The sequence below is a fragment of the Cydia strobilella genome, chromosome 3 (genome assembly GCF_947568885.1).
Source record: "Cydia strobilella chromosome 3, ilCydStro3.1, whole genome shotgun sequence".
Lineage (NCBI taxonomy): Eukaryota > Metazoa > Arthropoda > Insecta > Lepidoptera > Tortricidae > Cydia > Cydia strobilella.
In genome coordinates this window covers 5593850-5611345 of record NC_086043.1, presented here as the reverse complement: position 1 = coordinate 5611345, position 17496 = coordinate 5593850, and the positions used below count along the sequence as shown (strand labels likewise).

General features: G+C 36.0%; 1 protein-coding gene across 2 annotated transcripts in view; it reads left to right on the top strand.

Moving 5' to 3' along the window:
• LOC134755634 (cell adhesion molecule Dscam2-like) overlaps window positions 1–17496 on the top strand; it is a 208694-nt gene that overhangs the window by 109754 nt on the left and 81444 nt on the right. For both annotated transcript variants that reach the window (XR_010129073.1, XM_063692142.1), the window contains exons 5-7: window positions 10156–10314; window positions 11782–11931; window positions 12229–12349. Coding sequence is in view for 1 of the 2 variants with exons in the window: in XM_063692142.1 (XP_063548212.1) it covers window positions 10156–10314; window positions 11782–11931; window positions 12229–12349 (430 nt within the window). In the remaining variant the exon portion in view is untranslated. The remainder of the gene's footprint in view (window positions 1–10155; window positions 10315–11781; window positions 11932–12228; window positions 12350–17496) is intronic.

The window sequence follows — 17496 nt, the reverse complement described above, 5'->3', positions numbered from 1 at the left end:
CTGTGTCGCATTTGCAGACTTCTACGTTCACAAAGTAACGTACTATGTAAGTGTTAGTAAGTAAAGTACTATGGTCCTGTAAAATGGGCTTGTGTAGTACATGTACTAAAATCAAAAAGACACGATTCTCTCCACTGTACTAGACCGAACTATTCCCTAATGATTCTGCTCTTAGTAAGTTTTAGTACACTACACGCGAACGAAACAGACCGAGCGAGGACCGAGGAGTGACAATGACAGCAAAGCGATCCAAGTGATCCGACTCATCCGACCGAACTAAAACTAAACGTCGACTCTCTCTGTGTACCTACTACTACTGTACTAAAAGACCATTCAGAATTACAAATACTGCTGTGCAATGTAACGAAAATCGCATGCAAATCTTTAACCGTCTAAATGGGGATTTATTATGGGATGGGAATAATTATATTAGATTGTCAAATAATATTTATAATTTATTTATGACGTTTAAAAGCTTTTGCGTTTTGAGGACATATGGAAACAACTTTATCGGGGTATTTTTGTCTTACCTGTACGAATATAAAACATTTAAACATCATTGGAACTCACCTTGATATTTGTGAAAAAACCGATATCTGTGACTTTTAGCTTTGAATACCTTCCGACGCGATTTTCTGTTACTTTTCAGACAACTTTTAGAACGCGATTATGAAGGTGCATAGGAGTTTCCAGCTTATTATCTCTCATTCCGAGATTGACCCCTTTTTTCGGCCTAAGATAACTGAGCTACATATTTACTCGTATTTCGTATTTCGTGTTTGCGTAACACTTCTTCTAATATAGAAGACCAAAAGAGGTAATATTTTTCAGTAATAAGCGAGTTACCGTCGATAATTAAAAACACTACCTATTACCTACTGCCCCGGGGGAAACAGAAATCGGATATTTAGTACTTGTTTACTTAATGCTCAGTTTCAGATTGAGTCATATGTAAATAATTAAGAGGATGCGTCATAAATAGGTATATCCCTTAATTCTTGCTTCAAGACAATACTAATAGATATAAAACATGTAGGTCATTTTAGATACCAACCCTGAAAAATGTAAGTATTGCTGTAAATCATAATTTCTTCGGAAACTGTATTTAAAATTAAATGGCCCATCAACTAAGGCCCCACCATCTCACTAACCCGGGTTTAAGCGGTTATACCGTTAACCCAGTCTCAAAATGTACTGGTAACCCCGGGTTAGTGGAATGGTGCAAGTAGTGGGCCTTAAAGTATGCCAACTGGTTCAAATTGCGTTTGCCTTTGCATACCACTGATTTTAACGTGAAGGTTTGTGTTAAGGAGAATTAAATACATGTCCTCATATTCACCCACTCTACTAGGTGGTAGTGGTTAGGTTTGAGACCGCTTTATCGTGTTTCACGATCGCTGCACTCTCGTCAACCCGGCTCCCTGAGCTAATTGGAATAGATTAAAGAGGGGGGGGGGGGGGAGGTTCACTTCTCGAGGAGATAAATGGTGCTTATGGAGATAACTTATCTGGCATGGCTATTTTTACGTTACGTAATATACATTTGACGTTCCCCTCCCCCGCAAAAATCGGCAGACTTTTTTGTACAGATAATTACAGACAAGGCGTCTCCGTTTGGTTATATCCTTTTTAATGTTAAAATTTACGAACGTATCATGACATGTTGAGTATTTCATGAGTATTTCCATGACATAAACATATTAAATGATTAATAATGACTAGAATAATTAAATAATTATTTTTACATAGTTCAACATTCTAAGTAGGTTCTTATGCTCATACAAGGCCTTCAATGGTTTTAATAGTGATTATTGCTACAAATAAGCGTCGTTAGATTCTTCAACGAGTCCTGCAGAAGTATAAAGGATTAAAGTAAATAGGTAAGTAGTACATAGAATAAAACAATAGTATTTTAACCTTATTTTTTTACTGCTAATGAATTTTAACAACTATCAAGACAATAGCCTGTCGACTCGTATTGTCTAGAACATAAGGGTCATTTTTCATCCTCTGCCCTTGAACGCAATACTGTAATCAGAGCAGGAATCATTAATCAACTGCTATCTCTTTCAGTATAAAAACTAAAGGGTATCCAGTATGAAAGGGGAAAGATTACGATTTTTATGGCCTTTAAAGAGGGGATAATCTGGAGCTATATTTTACTGCAATTTTTACCTTGATTTTACAAAACATTGCAAGAATATAATTATCGTTTTTATGTTTACTGTTTAGAATAGATAAAGTTACTGATAAAATATGTTTTAGAAGTCCTTGATTTATTTATACGCAAAACATTAGTGCCCTCTTTTCATTTGACCGCTCTGCAATAATATGTGCCATTCTCAATCAAAAGGGTACTTATTGTCGGTTGTCAATAAGGTGCTATTTCCATATAGCTTCAACTTAAAATCAACCTTATCGACAACCGACAATGTTGATAACGTTGACCTTTTGGTTGATAACGTCACATATAAAGGAATGGGAGTTAAACTAGGGAACAAATCAAATTATTTTTAAGAAATATTTTGGTTTGTGTTTTTTAGGGTTTCGTACACAAAGGGTAAAAACGGGACCCTATTACTAAGACTCCGCTGTCCGTCTGTCTGTCTGTCACCAGGCTGTATCTCATGAACCGTGATAGCTAGACAGTTGAAATTTTCACAGATGATGTATTTCTGTTGCCGCTATAACAACAAATACTAAAAACAGAATAATATAAATATTTAAATGGGGCTCCCATACAACAAACGTGATTTTTTTTGCTGTTTTTTTCCGTAATGGTACGGAACCCTTCGTGCGCGAGTCCGACTCGCACTTGGCTGGTTTTTTAAGTAGTCACACTACTTATATAAATTATAAACTGGAATAGATATCATACACTAAAGAAAACCACCGCCGCCACCTACCGGTGGACTTGGTCACTTTTTCTTTAATGTATGATAATTGTCTATTTCAGTTTTGAAATAGGAGTCAAAGTTGGGGACTTAAATAGGACATCAAAATCGCTTTGTAAATGCAGGTTGATATGACGTTCTACATCTGACTGTACATACCAAAAAAAGCATATTATATTTATAAAAAATATATAACAATAGGTACATGCAGGTACTTATTATTACAGCTTCTTACAATGTATTGTATTTCGTTAGGTATTGCCGATACGACAGAATTAAAAAACAAAACGAACGACAGTCAAGTGTGAGTCGATCTAATAATGGGAGCCACACTTAAATATTTATTTTATTTGGTTTTTAGTATTTGTTGTTATAGCGGCAATCTGTGATAATTTCCACTGTCATGAGATACAGCCTGGTGAGAGACGGACAGACAGACGGACGGACGGACAGCAGAGTCTCAGTAATAGGGTCCCGTTTTTACCCTTTGGGTACGGAACCTTAAAAAATGTGCGTGTTCCTATTGGTGCGTGAGGGCGGACTGCATTAGGGTCGTATTCCGCCTGTCCAATTTATTTGTCCAATGTCATTGCGTCTCACTCTCTCATTGAGCAAAATGTGAGACGCAATACCCATTTTTTTTTTTTTTTTTTCAATACACATTGGACGGATGGAATTCCACCCTAAGGCCGGTTTTTTAAAGATAATAAAATTGTTGAAACAATAATAAGAGTGAAACTGGGTAGAGAACCAAACTACATAACCACATTACTGTACCGCATTAATTCGGTGCCCTGCAATTGGATTACCCCATTTGCATTATTAATAGAATATAAAATCAATAATTAGCTTTACGGTAGGTAGTAATAAGACCAGTATTTAATTACAACTATCATCGGCACAGTATAGCGATTCATAAAACAGCAACATTCGCTGGTCGCACAGCTCGTATAATCAATTAATTCGGATCAATAGTTATGCCGGTAGTTGATATGCGAAGTGAAATGAAAGAAATGCAAGAAAAAATTATGCATTCCAATATAGACCCCTATTTTTTATAGACACCTACCTATCAATAATTTAAAGTTGTTTTTTTTTAGTTTTTAACTACTTAACACATTAATTAAATATAAATACCTACAAATTCTTCTTCGAATAAGTTTCTCCAATTTTCGTTGTACGGATGGATGTTTTTAATAAATAAAATAGTATAATTATTAATTACATGTGTTTATTGAACAAACACAACTTACAGACTAACTCGATACATGAATGATACATAGCTTATATTATACGTGCGTAAGTAACTCTATAACTTATACACATACACATACCACACCGTCAAACATTGGCAGATTTTTCCGCCAGACACATATGCCAGATGTATCTGATGGTCACATCCTGTAGGAATATTCCTATAGTAGTTTATGTGTATGGTGTTTTGTGAATTATTTTGACTGGCTGTTAATAGAGGCGTATATTGATTTACAGTGCTCAGTATTAAGTAAACACTGGTTATGGATTCAATTACATAGAGTACATAGCACTACGACATAATCTACTTATTTGTATTATTGTATTCTTTGCCTATTTAATTAGGGACTTACTATATATTATTAAACTGAAAACACCTGACACACACAGACACAAACACAAGACAGGGGAAACTTTAGCTGTGTTTGATAACTCTTTATGCATCGCATTCCCACCAAATAATAAACACCAGAAAGAGACACTGAGAAATTAGTGACAAAATAGTGTTCTATTATATTCCAAACACAAATATACTGTAGGACATAATGTGATGTTCTCGAACAATTCAAAGTTTCTTTCCCGGCCTAGATATCAACAATAACTTTTTTTAGGTATCTATAGACATGTAGAAAAAAAAATGTAACACCAATTTAAAAACGGAGAAGGTCCTAGAATCCGTCTAAGCTAACTTTCCACTGGCTTTCACGTGACAAAGAGTGGAAATTAACCTTTTCGCCACCACGTCAATGAAGTAATAAAGTGTTGGCGATGGCGGCGAAAAGGTTAAAGGCGACACCTCCACACTTGTCACTACAAATTTTGTGCAAATATCAAAATCTTAGGACCTTTACTTCAGAAGTGATTTTGAATCTACCCAAGGTTTTTCTGCTCTGATCGCGTGTATTGTTTTCCGCGTTTCCCTAGGGAAAGGTTGCATTTACGCGGATAAAAGGTGTTTCGTGTCCTTTTCCGCGATAAAGCCTATACTCGTGCCTATCGGTATCGATCGCATTCGCATGGTATTCAATCAACCCAACAAAGAAAGTTACTTCCACATACTTTTTTGATCCCTCAAACCGCTCCGCTACACTCGACACTAACTAATAAATTATCTAGTGTGATGGAGTAAAACGAATGCAAACCCAAAAGAAAGAAAAAAACTAAAATGTTATTCGTTTACATTGCAATTTTTGTCTAACAACTGCACTATTCTCAATTAAAATCATAGATTTTGAAATATCAATATAAAATTGTGAGTGGCAAGCTGGCAAGCGACGCCAATTACACTACTATCGGATGAAGTACATTGAAAATATTATAGACTTATTTAACATAAAATAATTTAAGTCCACTTTATATTGTACACCGAAAGTAATCCACTTTGACGAACAAGGTACAATATCCCTCACATCTAATGACATTTAGTAAACTTAATGTCAGTGTTGACAAACTGATGTTTGTTTACGTTCATTATTGGTACCACATCCATTATAGGGGTGCTTACCATCGTAGTTTCCTATAATAACTACCTAATAAGAGCAATTTGTTCTAACTACAGGAATGCCAATGTTATGTGGTATGTATGCTCGTTGCCATAGTTATTTGCCTCTCTAGCACGATGCGAAAACTGGAATTCAGTCCACGTAAAATTCATTTCAAGTAATGAATACCTGAATGACCCTTGTTTGATCATGGTTTTACCCCAGTAGGGAGTTTGTTTGACTATATTAATTTGATGAGCTGACATTAAGTTTATTAAATGTCACATTAAGTTTATTAAATGTCATTTGTTTAAGTAAGTACTAGATGTCAGAAATATTATTCAATGGCAACGAGGGGAAAGAATCATTATACTGAACTCGGAGAGCTTTTGCGTAACGCTGGGTGTACCTAACCCACAGGCTGCTCGTGTAGAATGCTGACTGTAGCTTTTAAGGGCTTCTTACACTTTGCTAAATTTAGGATTCTAAATGATTTCGAATCCTAAATTAGTAAAGCGTAATCGCGTTTAGCAAGTAAGGATATCCTAATTAGGAGCAAGGATGGTTACTGATAAGCTGAATAATTTTAGCATCCTAGTTAGGATAGGTGTAATAATAATAAGTGCAGTCAGTCGCCTACGGACATGTCTAAATTTAGAACTGTCGTGACTAAATTTAGAACAGTGTAATCAGGAGCGTCCTTCCTATCCTAAGCAGTCTAATTAGGATGACTAAATTTAGCAAAGTGTAATAAGCCTTTTAAAAAGCGTTATTTTACAGCGTAGCTGTACAGCGAGCGAACATGCCTGCAAGCATGTGCCAGGTTAATAAGATCTACTGTCCTTAAAATTTTGTATGATATTACAAGCAACTGAGTACTAAAAACTAAATAGATACTTATATACAGAGGTGTCGGTGTCGGTTATAGTCACAGTTTCGCGAGTTCAAGGGTTTTTTTTCCATCTCAAAAAATGCCCAACGCGCCTTAAGAAGTTTTCGCTTAAAAAATATTAAAAAAACAGTAACGCGTTTGCCCCGGTTTTTTTTTTCTTACAGTTACTACACCCTTGTAACATCGAAGGACATCCTGTAACATTAGGTAGAATTTTCTGCTGTCCTGCCATTCCGAATTCCAGGTTGTTAGCTAAACCGAATCTGTAAGCCTAATGCGGTAGAACTCTAGAAAAACAATAACTGATTATCATTATCATTATTATCCATAGTCCCGAAATGCATTACCCCCTTTTTATAAAAAAAATACAACACAGTCGTAACGGCGACCTAAATTATACCCACCATTTTCGCAGATTTTGCTTTTTAAACCCATCCTGAAAAATAATTTCAAAGTATAAAAAAGTCATATGCGTCACTCAACTCCCTAGATGTTACAGCCGGTAAGGTAGTAAAGCATTTTTTTTTCCCGTGGATGTCAATATGGGAAGCACCGCCATCTTGTCTCCCAGGAGCATCCGGCGATAACTAGCCGCCCGAGGCGCCGAAGCCGGGAACTTTGTTATGCTAAATAAAATCTGATTAGCTTATACGTGTAGACATGTAAGGCGACTTGTGTGTATAAAACGTAAATATTTTATATGTTAGATAAGGCTTTTATATGTTAGTAAGTTTATAAAAAAGGGTCATAATACCTTTGAGCTTATACTACAATTTACAAAAATAAACTGCAATTATACTATGCAATTTATATTGCAAATTATACTGCAATTTACAAAAATAAAATTGTAGCTAAATGTGACTATAAATTATGTACATATATTTGTACAAAAACAAGCCAAAACTAATGTTAAAAGCAATTAAAGAGGCGTAAAGACAATTGTTTCTCTGTGAATAGACCAGGAAGCTTTAGAGACTCATAAACTGCTTGTTAAGGTCCTGAAAGGATGGTAGTCATAAAAAAATAGTAAGTATAATGTTAATAGTACATTGTGCAACATGGGGCGTAAGTTAAATATAGCAAACGAGAGTATAGTTAAATCGCGACGGCTTGCCGGAGCGATTTATAGACTCGAGTTACAAATAAAAGTTACAAATAAAATACAGTTACAAAAAAAAGTTCAAAATTAATATTGGCTGCATCACGCAATCGACGATGAGTAAATTTTGTTTTGTTTGATTCATTAAATTTATTTTCAATAGACCAGAAGGTCGAGAAAGGCATGAGATCTGTGAATTTTTAAAATACACGCATAGCTCTAAAATAGTTAAATATCCTAAAAAAAAAATAGAATAAAAAAACTTTGTTTCTGCGTAAGGGAGCAAAGTTATTGTTTGCCGCGAGAGCTTATAGTGAAAGCCGAGCAAGCGATAGACCCCAAAATTGAAGGCTTTCGTGGCTCAAGACCGAAAACAACTTTTCTCTTGAAATTATTTTTACCTGGCTAGTGCGTGGAAACTATTAGAGGCACCAAATAAATACCAGGGATCTATACGAGTATTAATACCTAATATTAGCGCAGGACATTCAGATTTAGTTCTAAAGTTCTCTGGAGTTGCAGGCGTACATAGGCTACGGAGACTGCTTAACATCAGGCAGGTCGTATGCTTGTTTGCCACCGACGTAGTATTAAAAAAATGTAATCTTGATAGTCTACAAACAAAACAAGAAAAAATACAATAAAGAAATATTTTTCTGTCAAAAATTACATTTTTGATACAAGCTTTTATCGCTGACTATACTTTACTAAGACCTTAAACAGTTCAAGAGTTTTTTATTTATGTATGAGGTAATTGAGCGACCTTCATTTGTCTTGTCTCAGTCGTTAAACTCAATAGGCTAAATATATTTTTGTAAGGCTTGTACCGAAAAAAAGACTGTAAATTTCAAACGTCTGTAATTTCATTTCTAAGCAAGATGACGACGGCTTTCTTACCGCGGTATAAAGTCTTATTATTATATTATATATTCCAATATAAATAATTCTGGTTTTACGGCATGCGACGTTACACCGGTGAATAGAAGAGATCATTGATATTAGGTATTTTCCAAGTGGCAAGGAAATTTTAAACATCCTTCATGCTTGCTTTCGAAACACTTAAAATTATTTCGAAGTTTCGTGCATTTCATAATAAATAACTAATTTAGTACGTTATCTCTGGAACAGAGGCTTCGAAGTGGCAGACCTCTAGGAACAAGTGGCCCATCAGCATTGCCTGGTCTAATGGGCTCAAATCAAGTGTTTTAAAAGGGAAGGATAAAACAGCCAAAAAACTTTAACAACTCCAGCAAGGGTTGGGATAGTGCAAGCAAATATGAAAAACAGCTCCGTAAAAAGCTGCCACTGAATGCGCTAGGAAAAAAATGCCTATCACTCCTACAAAAAATTTAATAATAAAAAAACTGATAAGTAATTATTTAAATTAAAAGTAGCTTTATATTCTAGTAATCCTAAAATCCAAAAATCCTTATCAATTGCAAATAATATAATATATATATTATGTATAGCAATGTGTATATTGTGTGTGTTAATCAACTGAAACGCTGCAAATGTTTACGGCTCTTATACGAATCATTTTTAATTGCTCGAATGAACGTCAGGGGACTCGTAAAGGTGACTTTTGTTCCATTTTGCAGAAGAAAATTAACCAGTCCGTTGGAAATACTGACATCTAGGGTTTTCAATTATTAAAACTTATTTTTAATACAAATTAAAAACTGTAATAGATGTCATATATTAAAGAAAAAGTGACGAAGCCCTCCAGTGGTGAAGGCTGGATTCGAACCGGCGTCTTTAGCTATCGCGGCTAACGCCATGAACCCCTAGGCCACCTCGTCCCGGCGGTACCCGTCCCAATTTCTCGACTACTTATATGCCATCTTAGTAAGATTAGACGTCTTTGACCAGCTCTAAGGGCAAGCAGTGCGCGCTTGCACCTCCTAAACGAATTCCTTACGGAATTACGTTATAGCGAGAGAGACGGGTGCTGCCATGTCCAATCCAATGTTTTAGGATTGGGCCGCCCATTTGATCTGGGGTCAAACCTAAAATAACATCGAGTATTTTATGTTTCGCCCATATAATTCCACTCGCGGTTCATGATTTAGTAATGGAATATCAATTGACACTTAACACTTAACAGCCGGGCTAGCACATGATTGGCGCGAGAGTATCTCGCCGCGACATAGACTACCCGTCCCCCTTTAATTCATACAGTTAGCAAAAGACGGGTAGTCTATCTCGCGGCGAGATACTGTCGCGTCAATCATGTGCTCGGCCTACAGTACGGTTTATATTAGCTATATTTTGAATGAACTTGTTTAAGTCTATTTGTTGATGAGTAACTGAAATAACTTGTATGCTATACACATTGGACCTAAGGGGTCTCCTCTAAACCTTGTCATAAATCGAAAATTATAGTACGAAATACTGTTAGGTATCGCCGACATAGACTGCAGAACACTGGGGCAACGTTATGGTTTCTATTGTATACCTATGCTATGGGCTTATTTACTTTTAAATTTGTTTGGTAATTTTTAATACACAGAATTAACTATAAGTTTTCTTTTACAGTGGTATGGCAAGAGTGGCAAGCACGCGTGACTGCCACGCCCGCAGAGGTGGGAGGCCCGGCGCTATTAACCTGCACCGCGTCGGCCGCCTTGAGGGAACATGCAAGTGTCGCGGCCTGGTACAGAGATGACATCGTGCTGCCTGCCTCTGAACATCTCTGTAAGTATAGACAGCTCGATTTATTCCGACAATAGCGGAGGTACTGGCACTACCGCTTCCGCAGAGATGGGTGGTGAAACTCTAAGACTGTTTATTTGTATATAGTTTCATGACCAGGTCAAATTCGTTTTTTTTTTACTATTGGTTTCCGAGCGATAATCGGATTGGCGATCGCTGTAAATTTAATTTTCCAGATCGTGGTAATTCTTTCTGGTCTATATCCAAGATCTGGCACCTTTTGAGTCTTGTGATGATACTGTTGTATAATAGGTAAACAAATGCAGGTGAATTTCGCATTTCAGTACTTGAAACAGTCCCCCAGCTACGCTGTGTCGGTTACCCGCCTTGAAGAACCGCGCCAGCATTACGATTACACAATGTTGAAATGTGGGAGTAGCCTCGTGTTTCATCTGCCTGATAATTATAACGTTAACATATTGCTGCTATTCGATACCATACATTTTTAGTTTTCTGTAGGTATAAAAATAGTTTTATAATACGTATCTAGTTTAGTTTTTAATGGAAAAATATTCCTATTGCACCACATTCAGTTTGGGTCAAACTAGGACAAAAGTTGCTATTTACTTATTACATGACACGTTGCTATGTATTTAATTTGATTAGCCAGCTATCCGACAAAAATGAACGAAATCAATGGACTTGGAAATCGATGAAAGTTACTGGTTTCTTTATACACGTTATATGTTTCCTTTGTTTGATATTTCCACTGTACCAAATTATCAGTAAATAATAGTCGTTAAGTAATTACGGCGAAACTCAATATTAACGTGGCAACTATTAAATATGAATTAAAATTTAACTGGTCTTAACATCACTAAAAAGGTCTAAATTAAATCGTAAATTATTTATGGGCCGAATATTAAGTAATTATATACTACTCGTATATTAGAATTCGATGTAAGGTAAACGTCCGAGTGCTCGACGCGGTACTAGTATATGGCATGTATTTAACAGCATTAGCATTTATATGGCATGGGCACTCTATGTCAAAGTGACATGGCTTAAATTCGAACTAAGAGGATTTTTCTTCATTCGAATTTAGGCCATGTCACTTTGACATAGAGTGCCCATGTCATATACTAGTACCGCATCGAGCACTCGAACGTTTACCTTGTATTTATCGCTTGCTGCATAATTCATAAACGGTGGAAGAAACTTACCAAACAAAACTTAAAAACACCATTTCAGTTAGTTACCTAAAATAAATGTTGTTATATAATCATACCTCTATCGCTGTAATGATTTACTAAGTTAACTATATAATAGTCTCCTATTATTGGTTGTAGGTAGTTTATTTATTTTTTCCTTTAATTAAGTTATTTTTAAGTGAAAGTTTTCTTAAAATTGTTTACACATTGATTGCTATTCATTTGTCTTTTTCCTAGTTATGTCAAACACTGTTTGAAAAGTAATGACAATTGCTCAATAACAGACTTATTGTCACAGCTGGCTCGACGCTTCTTATGGACGAAGGCTGGAAGCTGGTGGTCCGCTCAGTGCGAGCTGAAGACGCGCGCGCGCAGTTCTCCTGCTCGGTGCTGGACTCGCTCACCGGCGAGAGGCGCCGGAGCGCGCCCGTCAGCATCGATGTCGCGCGTGAGTAAAAGAGAACAAATGAGTTAAGAAAAGCTGGAAAATAGTTAGTGCACCAGTCAGCATTGAAAGAAATAATGAAAGAAAATACATTATTACTTAACATTATAATTTTTACAAACATTTAATACTATTAAAATAACACAGCATTGATATCGCGCGTGGATAATATAATAGCGTCTGCTACCAAGTTGTATTGAGCCCCAACCAAGGTCAGGATGACATAGGGCATAAAAAGACGAGTATCTTCTTTTTTAAATAAAAGTATTAAACAAAACACTGACGTTCTAACTTTTCCAGCGTCTACCGGCGCGGCAGCTCCGCGCGCAATCTACCACGGCCAGTGGGAGACGAGCGTGCGACGTGGCGGCGACGTGGTCCTACCGTGTCTGGTGCACGCCAACCCACCAGCGACCATCACGTGAGTCCTTCTCATGATTTATGCCATCGAAATAAATACGGAAGAGTTCTTACGTTAATAAACATTAACACAGTGAACTTGATTAGATATGAAAAATAACACATTTTAAGTAGTTATAAAAAAAGCGCGTTGGACGTTGACCGCGTTATTGATTATACTGCTCTTTTCTGAGAGCTGAGATTTGACAATCAAAAACTGACGTATTTTATAAGTATATCGTGGACATTTTTCTCACTAATGATTCACAAACCTTGGAGCTGTTTTAAAGAGGTAAAGTATGCTTTTATATATATTTTCCTTTGTCAATTATGTTTTAATTGAGGACTTGAGGAGTGTCTTTTTAAAAGGGCTTATTTTTGTACGGTGTCCATAGAGAAATAAGCCCCTTTGAAAAGACTCTCCTCAATTGTATAATTATATTCTGCCACGCCAATGATCTTTATAGTATAGCACGGCCTCAGTGAACCATTTTAATAATGAGGAACTATGAGGAAAATCCTTTACTTTTACTTTCAACGAAAATGACATTTAAATATTGACCAAAAAATATTTAGAAAGTAGTCTATGTAGGAATCTACTTATTTTTTCACGTTATGGTATTATTCATATTCATATTTATTAATAATATACACATACATTACACGTCAAAATACAATTACAATTAGTGGAATAACATTAAAAATTTCAATTAATTTCAACATCGAAACAATAATAGTAAAATTGTTTACAGATGTTCAAACAAATTACAAAATTGAATACTATCATATTATATTCTACATTTTCAATATTTCTTGTATGTCATAAAAGGCGTTGTCAGTTAGCCATACTGGTAGGTATTACGCGGCCTTAGGAGTAATTCACGATTAGCCAGTTAGTTACCCAGTGAGCATAGTAATTTTCTTTTTCTATAAACTGCGGCAAGTTTTAGGTCAAACGGCACCCGAGGGCAACATTCAGCAAATCGTAATGAAGTGTCTTTAATGGGCGCGCCTTTGAACTTGTTACATATAGATATCACCGCTAAACTAAGTGTGGCATTCAATTTACTTTGTATGGGTTATTGTGCGTAGGTACAAAAATTTCGCAAAATGTTTAAGGGGTAAAATTTTACTTAACAAAGAACTAGCCATAATATAAACCGAATATCCAAGAAAAAGTTACTACTAGAATATTAATTCATTACTATTTTATTTTAGCAGACGCTTTGGCTTCTAATGAAAGCTATGATTTTATATTCCATTTAATTAATCACAGTACACCTAACTTACCTAAAATACGTGAGTGACCCGTTATTAATATATTTAATATGTCTGTGTCTCACGGAAGTTTTGTTATTAAAATTACACCTAACTTACTTCTAGCTTTGCTTCTAGTTTGTGATGATGTAGTCTTTTTATATTTTGATGTAGGTAGGTATCTTTATCTACTCTATCTATCTACTTTATCATAATAATGGTGATGTTTATATTACTGTTAGCCAGTGTTATAAATATCGACTTTATTCTATTTGTGCTGTAAATCAAATTAATATATCGGTTACAAATTAGATACAATAAATCAACTTTGTAGTTTAATAGCAAACTTGCAAGAAACTTACTTCACGATTCATGATACTGCGGCGTAGATTATTCAAATCGCTTTAACAAAAACGAATTATTTAGACGGAATTTCTCTACTAAAAATTAGGCAAATATAAACGTTATCATCACGGTACTACATACAATTAGAATTCATTGTTAATTTTGCTACACAAAGGTCCCGGACTGATCAAGAGCTATTTGCACGTCTAGTACCTACATCAATTTATTTTTCTTCTCACTTACTATATTTATTATATTTTATTTAGTTTGAAGGTTAAAAGGGAGAGGTTGTTCTGACCTTATGTAACTAGTGAAATGGAGTGTGGGATGGTACTGTGAATTATTAAGATCACGTACAATTCAGCCAACATAATAAAAGTATTTTAAATAATTTAAATAGTTAATAACAATTTAATGAATAAAATACGCAATTCTTATCATATATTATATGTTATTTTCATGAATAACATATAATATAGTGCTACATAACTAAAAACCCATTTAATATCGTACTGTAAAACGTTGTACGTTACAATGTGCTAATTTCCTATTTTTCGCACTTTTATCGTAATGTACCTACATATGTCTGGGTCTCATGGAAGTATTGTTATTAGAAAGCTTACTTATCAGTTTATGACAATAAATCTCCAATTTTAATTTAAACTACGATCGTCTTACAAGCTGAGAAGTTAAAAGTTTTTAATGCTATAACTCAGCACTGTTACTTCAGAACTTGGATACAATACAACTCGAATACTCCGTATTAAGTAAAGCAGTACGTTGAATGAGCTAGCCTAAGCATAGCAAATATTTATTGCACTTGTTATGATAGCTTAATTGTGAAAACAAGTTGCTTGGCTCTGCGCAAATGTTTGCCTGGTTTAAAAAGTTGTTAAAAGGAATGGGCGGTGGCGGTTTATTTTGCTGAGTTGGCGTACTCGTACTTTCTTATTTTTTCATAAATTTTATTTTAATGGAGTATGTACATATATTACGTATGTATAAAATGTACTGTAAATAATACTGTGTGTTAGTAGTACCTATCTTGCTATACTACATTTCAAATTGATATAAGAACGAAGGCACTTTCTTCTAGGTTTTGTTCTACGTTAAAGTTTTATTAGTAAAATCTTAATGTACACCTATGTTTCAAGATTAAGTAACAGCATACGAACCAGCAGCGTACGTGACAAATAACTAAAGATTGAGGAGACAAAAAGCCAATGATCCTGAAATGGTCCGGCTTGCTGACCTTACAAAAACGACGATACACTACTAGACATGGGGGATAAATAACGTCACGGTGACAAAGTCACCGTGACTCGCCGTCAAAAGGTGTCACTGTGACTTTTCACAAAAGAACAACGTTACAAAATCATATACGTTCCTACTGTTCCTAGCGCAGTCTCTGTTACTCAAATCACGACAAACGCGGAGCGTGACGCTACTGACGCTGTGACTGTAACTCGGCTCTAATCGGGCTCAGTCGGGAGTGTTCGGTTGGAAGTGGCGAACATCGGATGACGCCTGAGGCGCTACCACAAATATCATGCAGTGACACGGGTAACAGGCGTGACAAAGTCACGGTGACTTTTCACTGTAACTTTTTTTGGAACGGGATCGTCAGTCACTGATATCAAAATATAAAGCTTTTCCCCATGTCTACGATACACGCGACAGCTAACGAGCGGGCTTCATTACGGCCATTCCGAGAGCTGTACAAGTTTTTATTTGACCCGGAATATTATTTGCCAACGCTTACCGAGTACCAGCGATTCGAAAACTCAGGATAACCAGTATAAGTGCGCTCTCCAATCACACGGCTGTTACGGAACTCGAGGCCACGTTACAGTCGTACACAGATAACTCAACTCCTGTGTGCTCGCATATTCAATGGAAATACAGCTTGGGTGTGGATTGCTGTGGAGGCGCTCCTTGCGAATTTACAGGGTGAAAATAAGAGCAATTGACAACTGTAATAAGGTGTTTAAATTACATCTCTTTTTTTTAATGAGGTTATTCCTATCTGTAAATTTTCATTATAATGCTGGAGAGCCTTAAAAATTTACAAGGCGAAAATAAGAGCAATTGGCAACCGTAAGTACTTAAGGGTGTTTTAATTAGGATACTTTTTAATAAGTTTGTGTCTGGCCTTATCCATTTAAAATTAATTGCATGACCCACATTGTCATGTCAACATATTTTTAATTTAATTGATGATTTTAATTTTACGAAAGATATAAAAGAATTATGTTTGTAGATTACAGTCTTTTTTTGTCCTCGATTATCATTAGTAGATAGAATATAATTATGTTAGGTGTTAGGGTTCCGTATCCGTACCCAAAGGGTAAAAACGGGACCCTATTACTAAGTCTCCGCTCTCCGTCTGTCTGTGCGTCTGTGTGTCCGTCTGTCTGTCACTACGTCACCAGGCTGTATCTCATGAACAGTGATAGCTAGACAGTTAAAATTTTCACAGAAAGTACGGAATCCTCGGTGGGCGAGTCCGACTCGCACTTGTCCGGTTTTTTTGGTTTTGTTATCGGCTAAACACGATGTCAAATTAAATTAACCCTTTCTAGATCAAACCGATTTTATCCTAAGGCGGAGCGGTATATCGGTACTACTTTGAAAAAGACTCGTATCTTGTCCTGCCAATCAAAAGAAAAATGTAGTATCTATGTATTTTAGAGTTACTGCCTTTCAACTTTGACTAGCAGTGTGAAATACGAGATTTTTTCAAAGTACTTAGTGCCGATATGATGTTACAATATAGGTCTAAATTGGCTAAGGCAGAGTTGACTATCGCTAGCTTTGGAGTTGATTGTGATTTGGGGTTGATTGAAATGTTAATTTAAAAATATAACACTGTACTGGCACTTCAATGGTCGCTGCTGGAGCGTGTTTTCTTTTTATTAAAATTGACATATGCAAGCTACAAAAGCCTTTTAAAGGGTTAGCGGTGTGACGTCCCTTAAATAGTTGCAAGCATCCATAGGTAACGGCAACTGCTAACCATCAGAAGAGCTACCCATTCGTTTGCCATCAACGTAGTATTGAGTAAACTTTAGCTCTGGGAAAACGACAAAGTGAAAGACTGAAAAAAAAAAACATTAAGTACTTCAGTCTAATTTAAACTCTTGTGAGACATACTAAATTAAATAATTTCACGGTTTAGACTCACTTGTTGTTGTGTTGTTGTGTTGTACACGGTCGTCGTGAACGCTGCTCGCACTATTAGTGCTTGAGAAAGGAGACCTAGGCTCTCCGAAACATGTCGCGCGAGTGACTAAAACAAGTGAGTCTAAACCGTGAAATAATTTAATTAAGTATTTCAGTGTTTCAAACTTTGATATACTACGAATCGACTGCTAACCTAGTGGTATTTATAGGTAGTTTTAATGTGGGACAAGCAAACTGGATAAACACACTGTATTTTATATCTACTGTTATACCTTTTCCACTAAACCCTCGTACATTAGAGTCACCTCATCGTAAACGCGCGTAATAAAACGTAAAGCGAACGTACGCGTTATGTTGCTGTTAAGGATTTAACGTTGTTAGTTG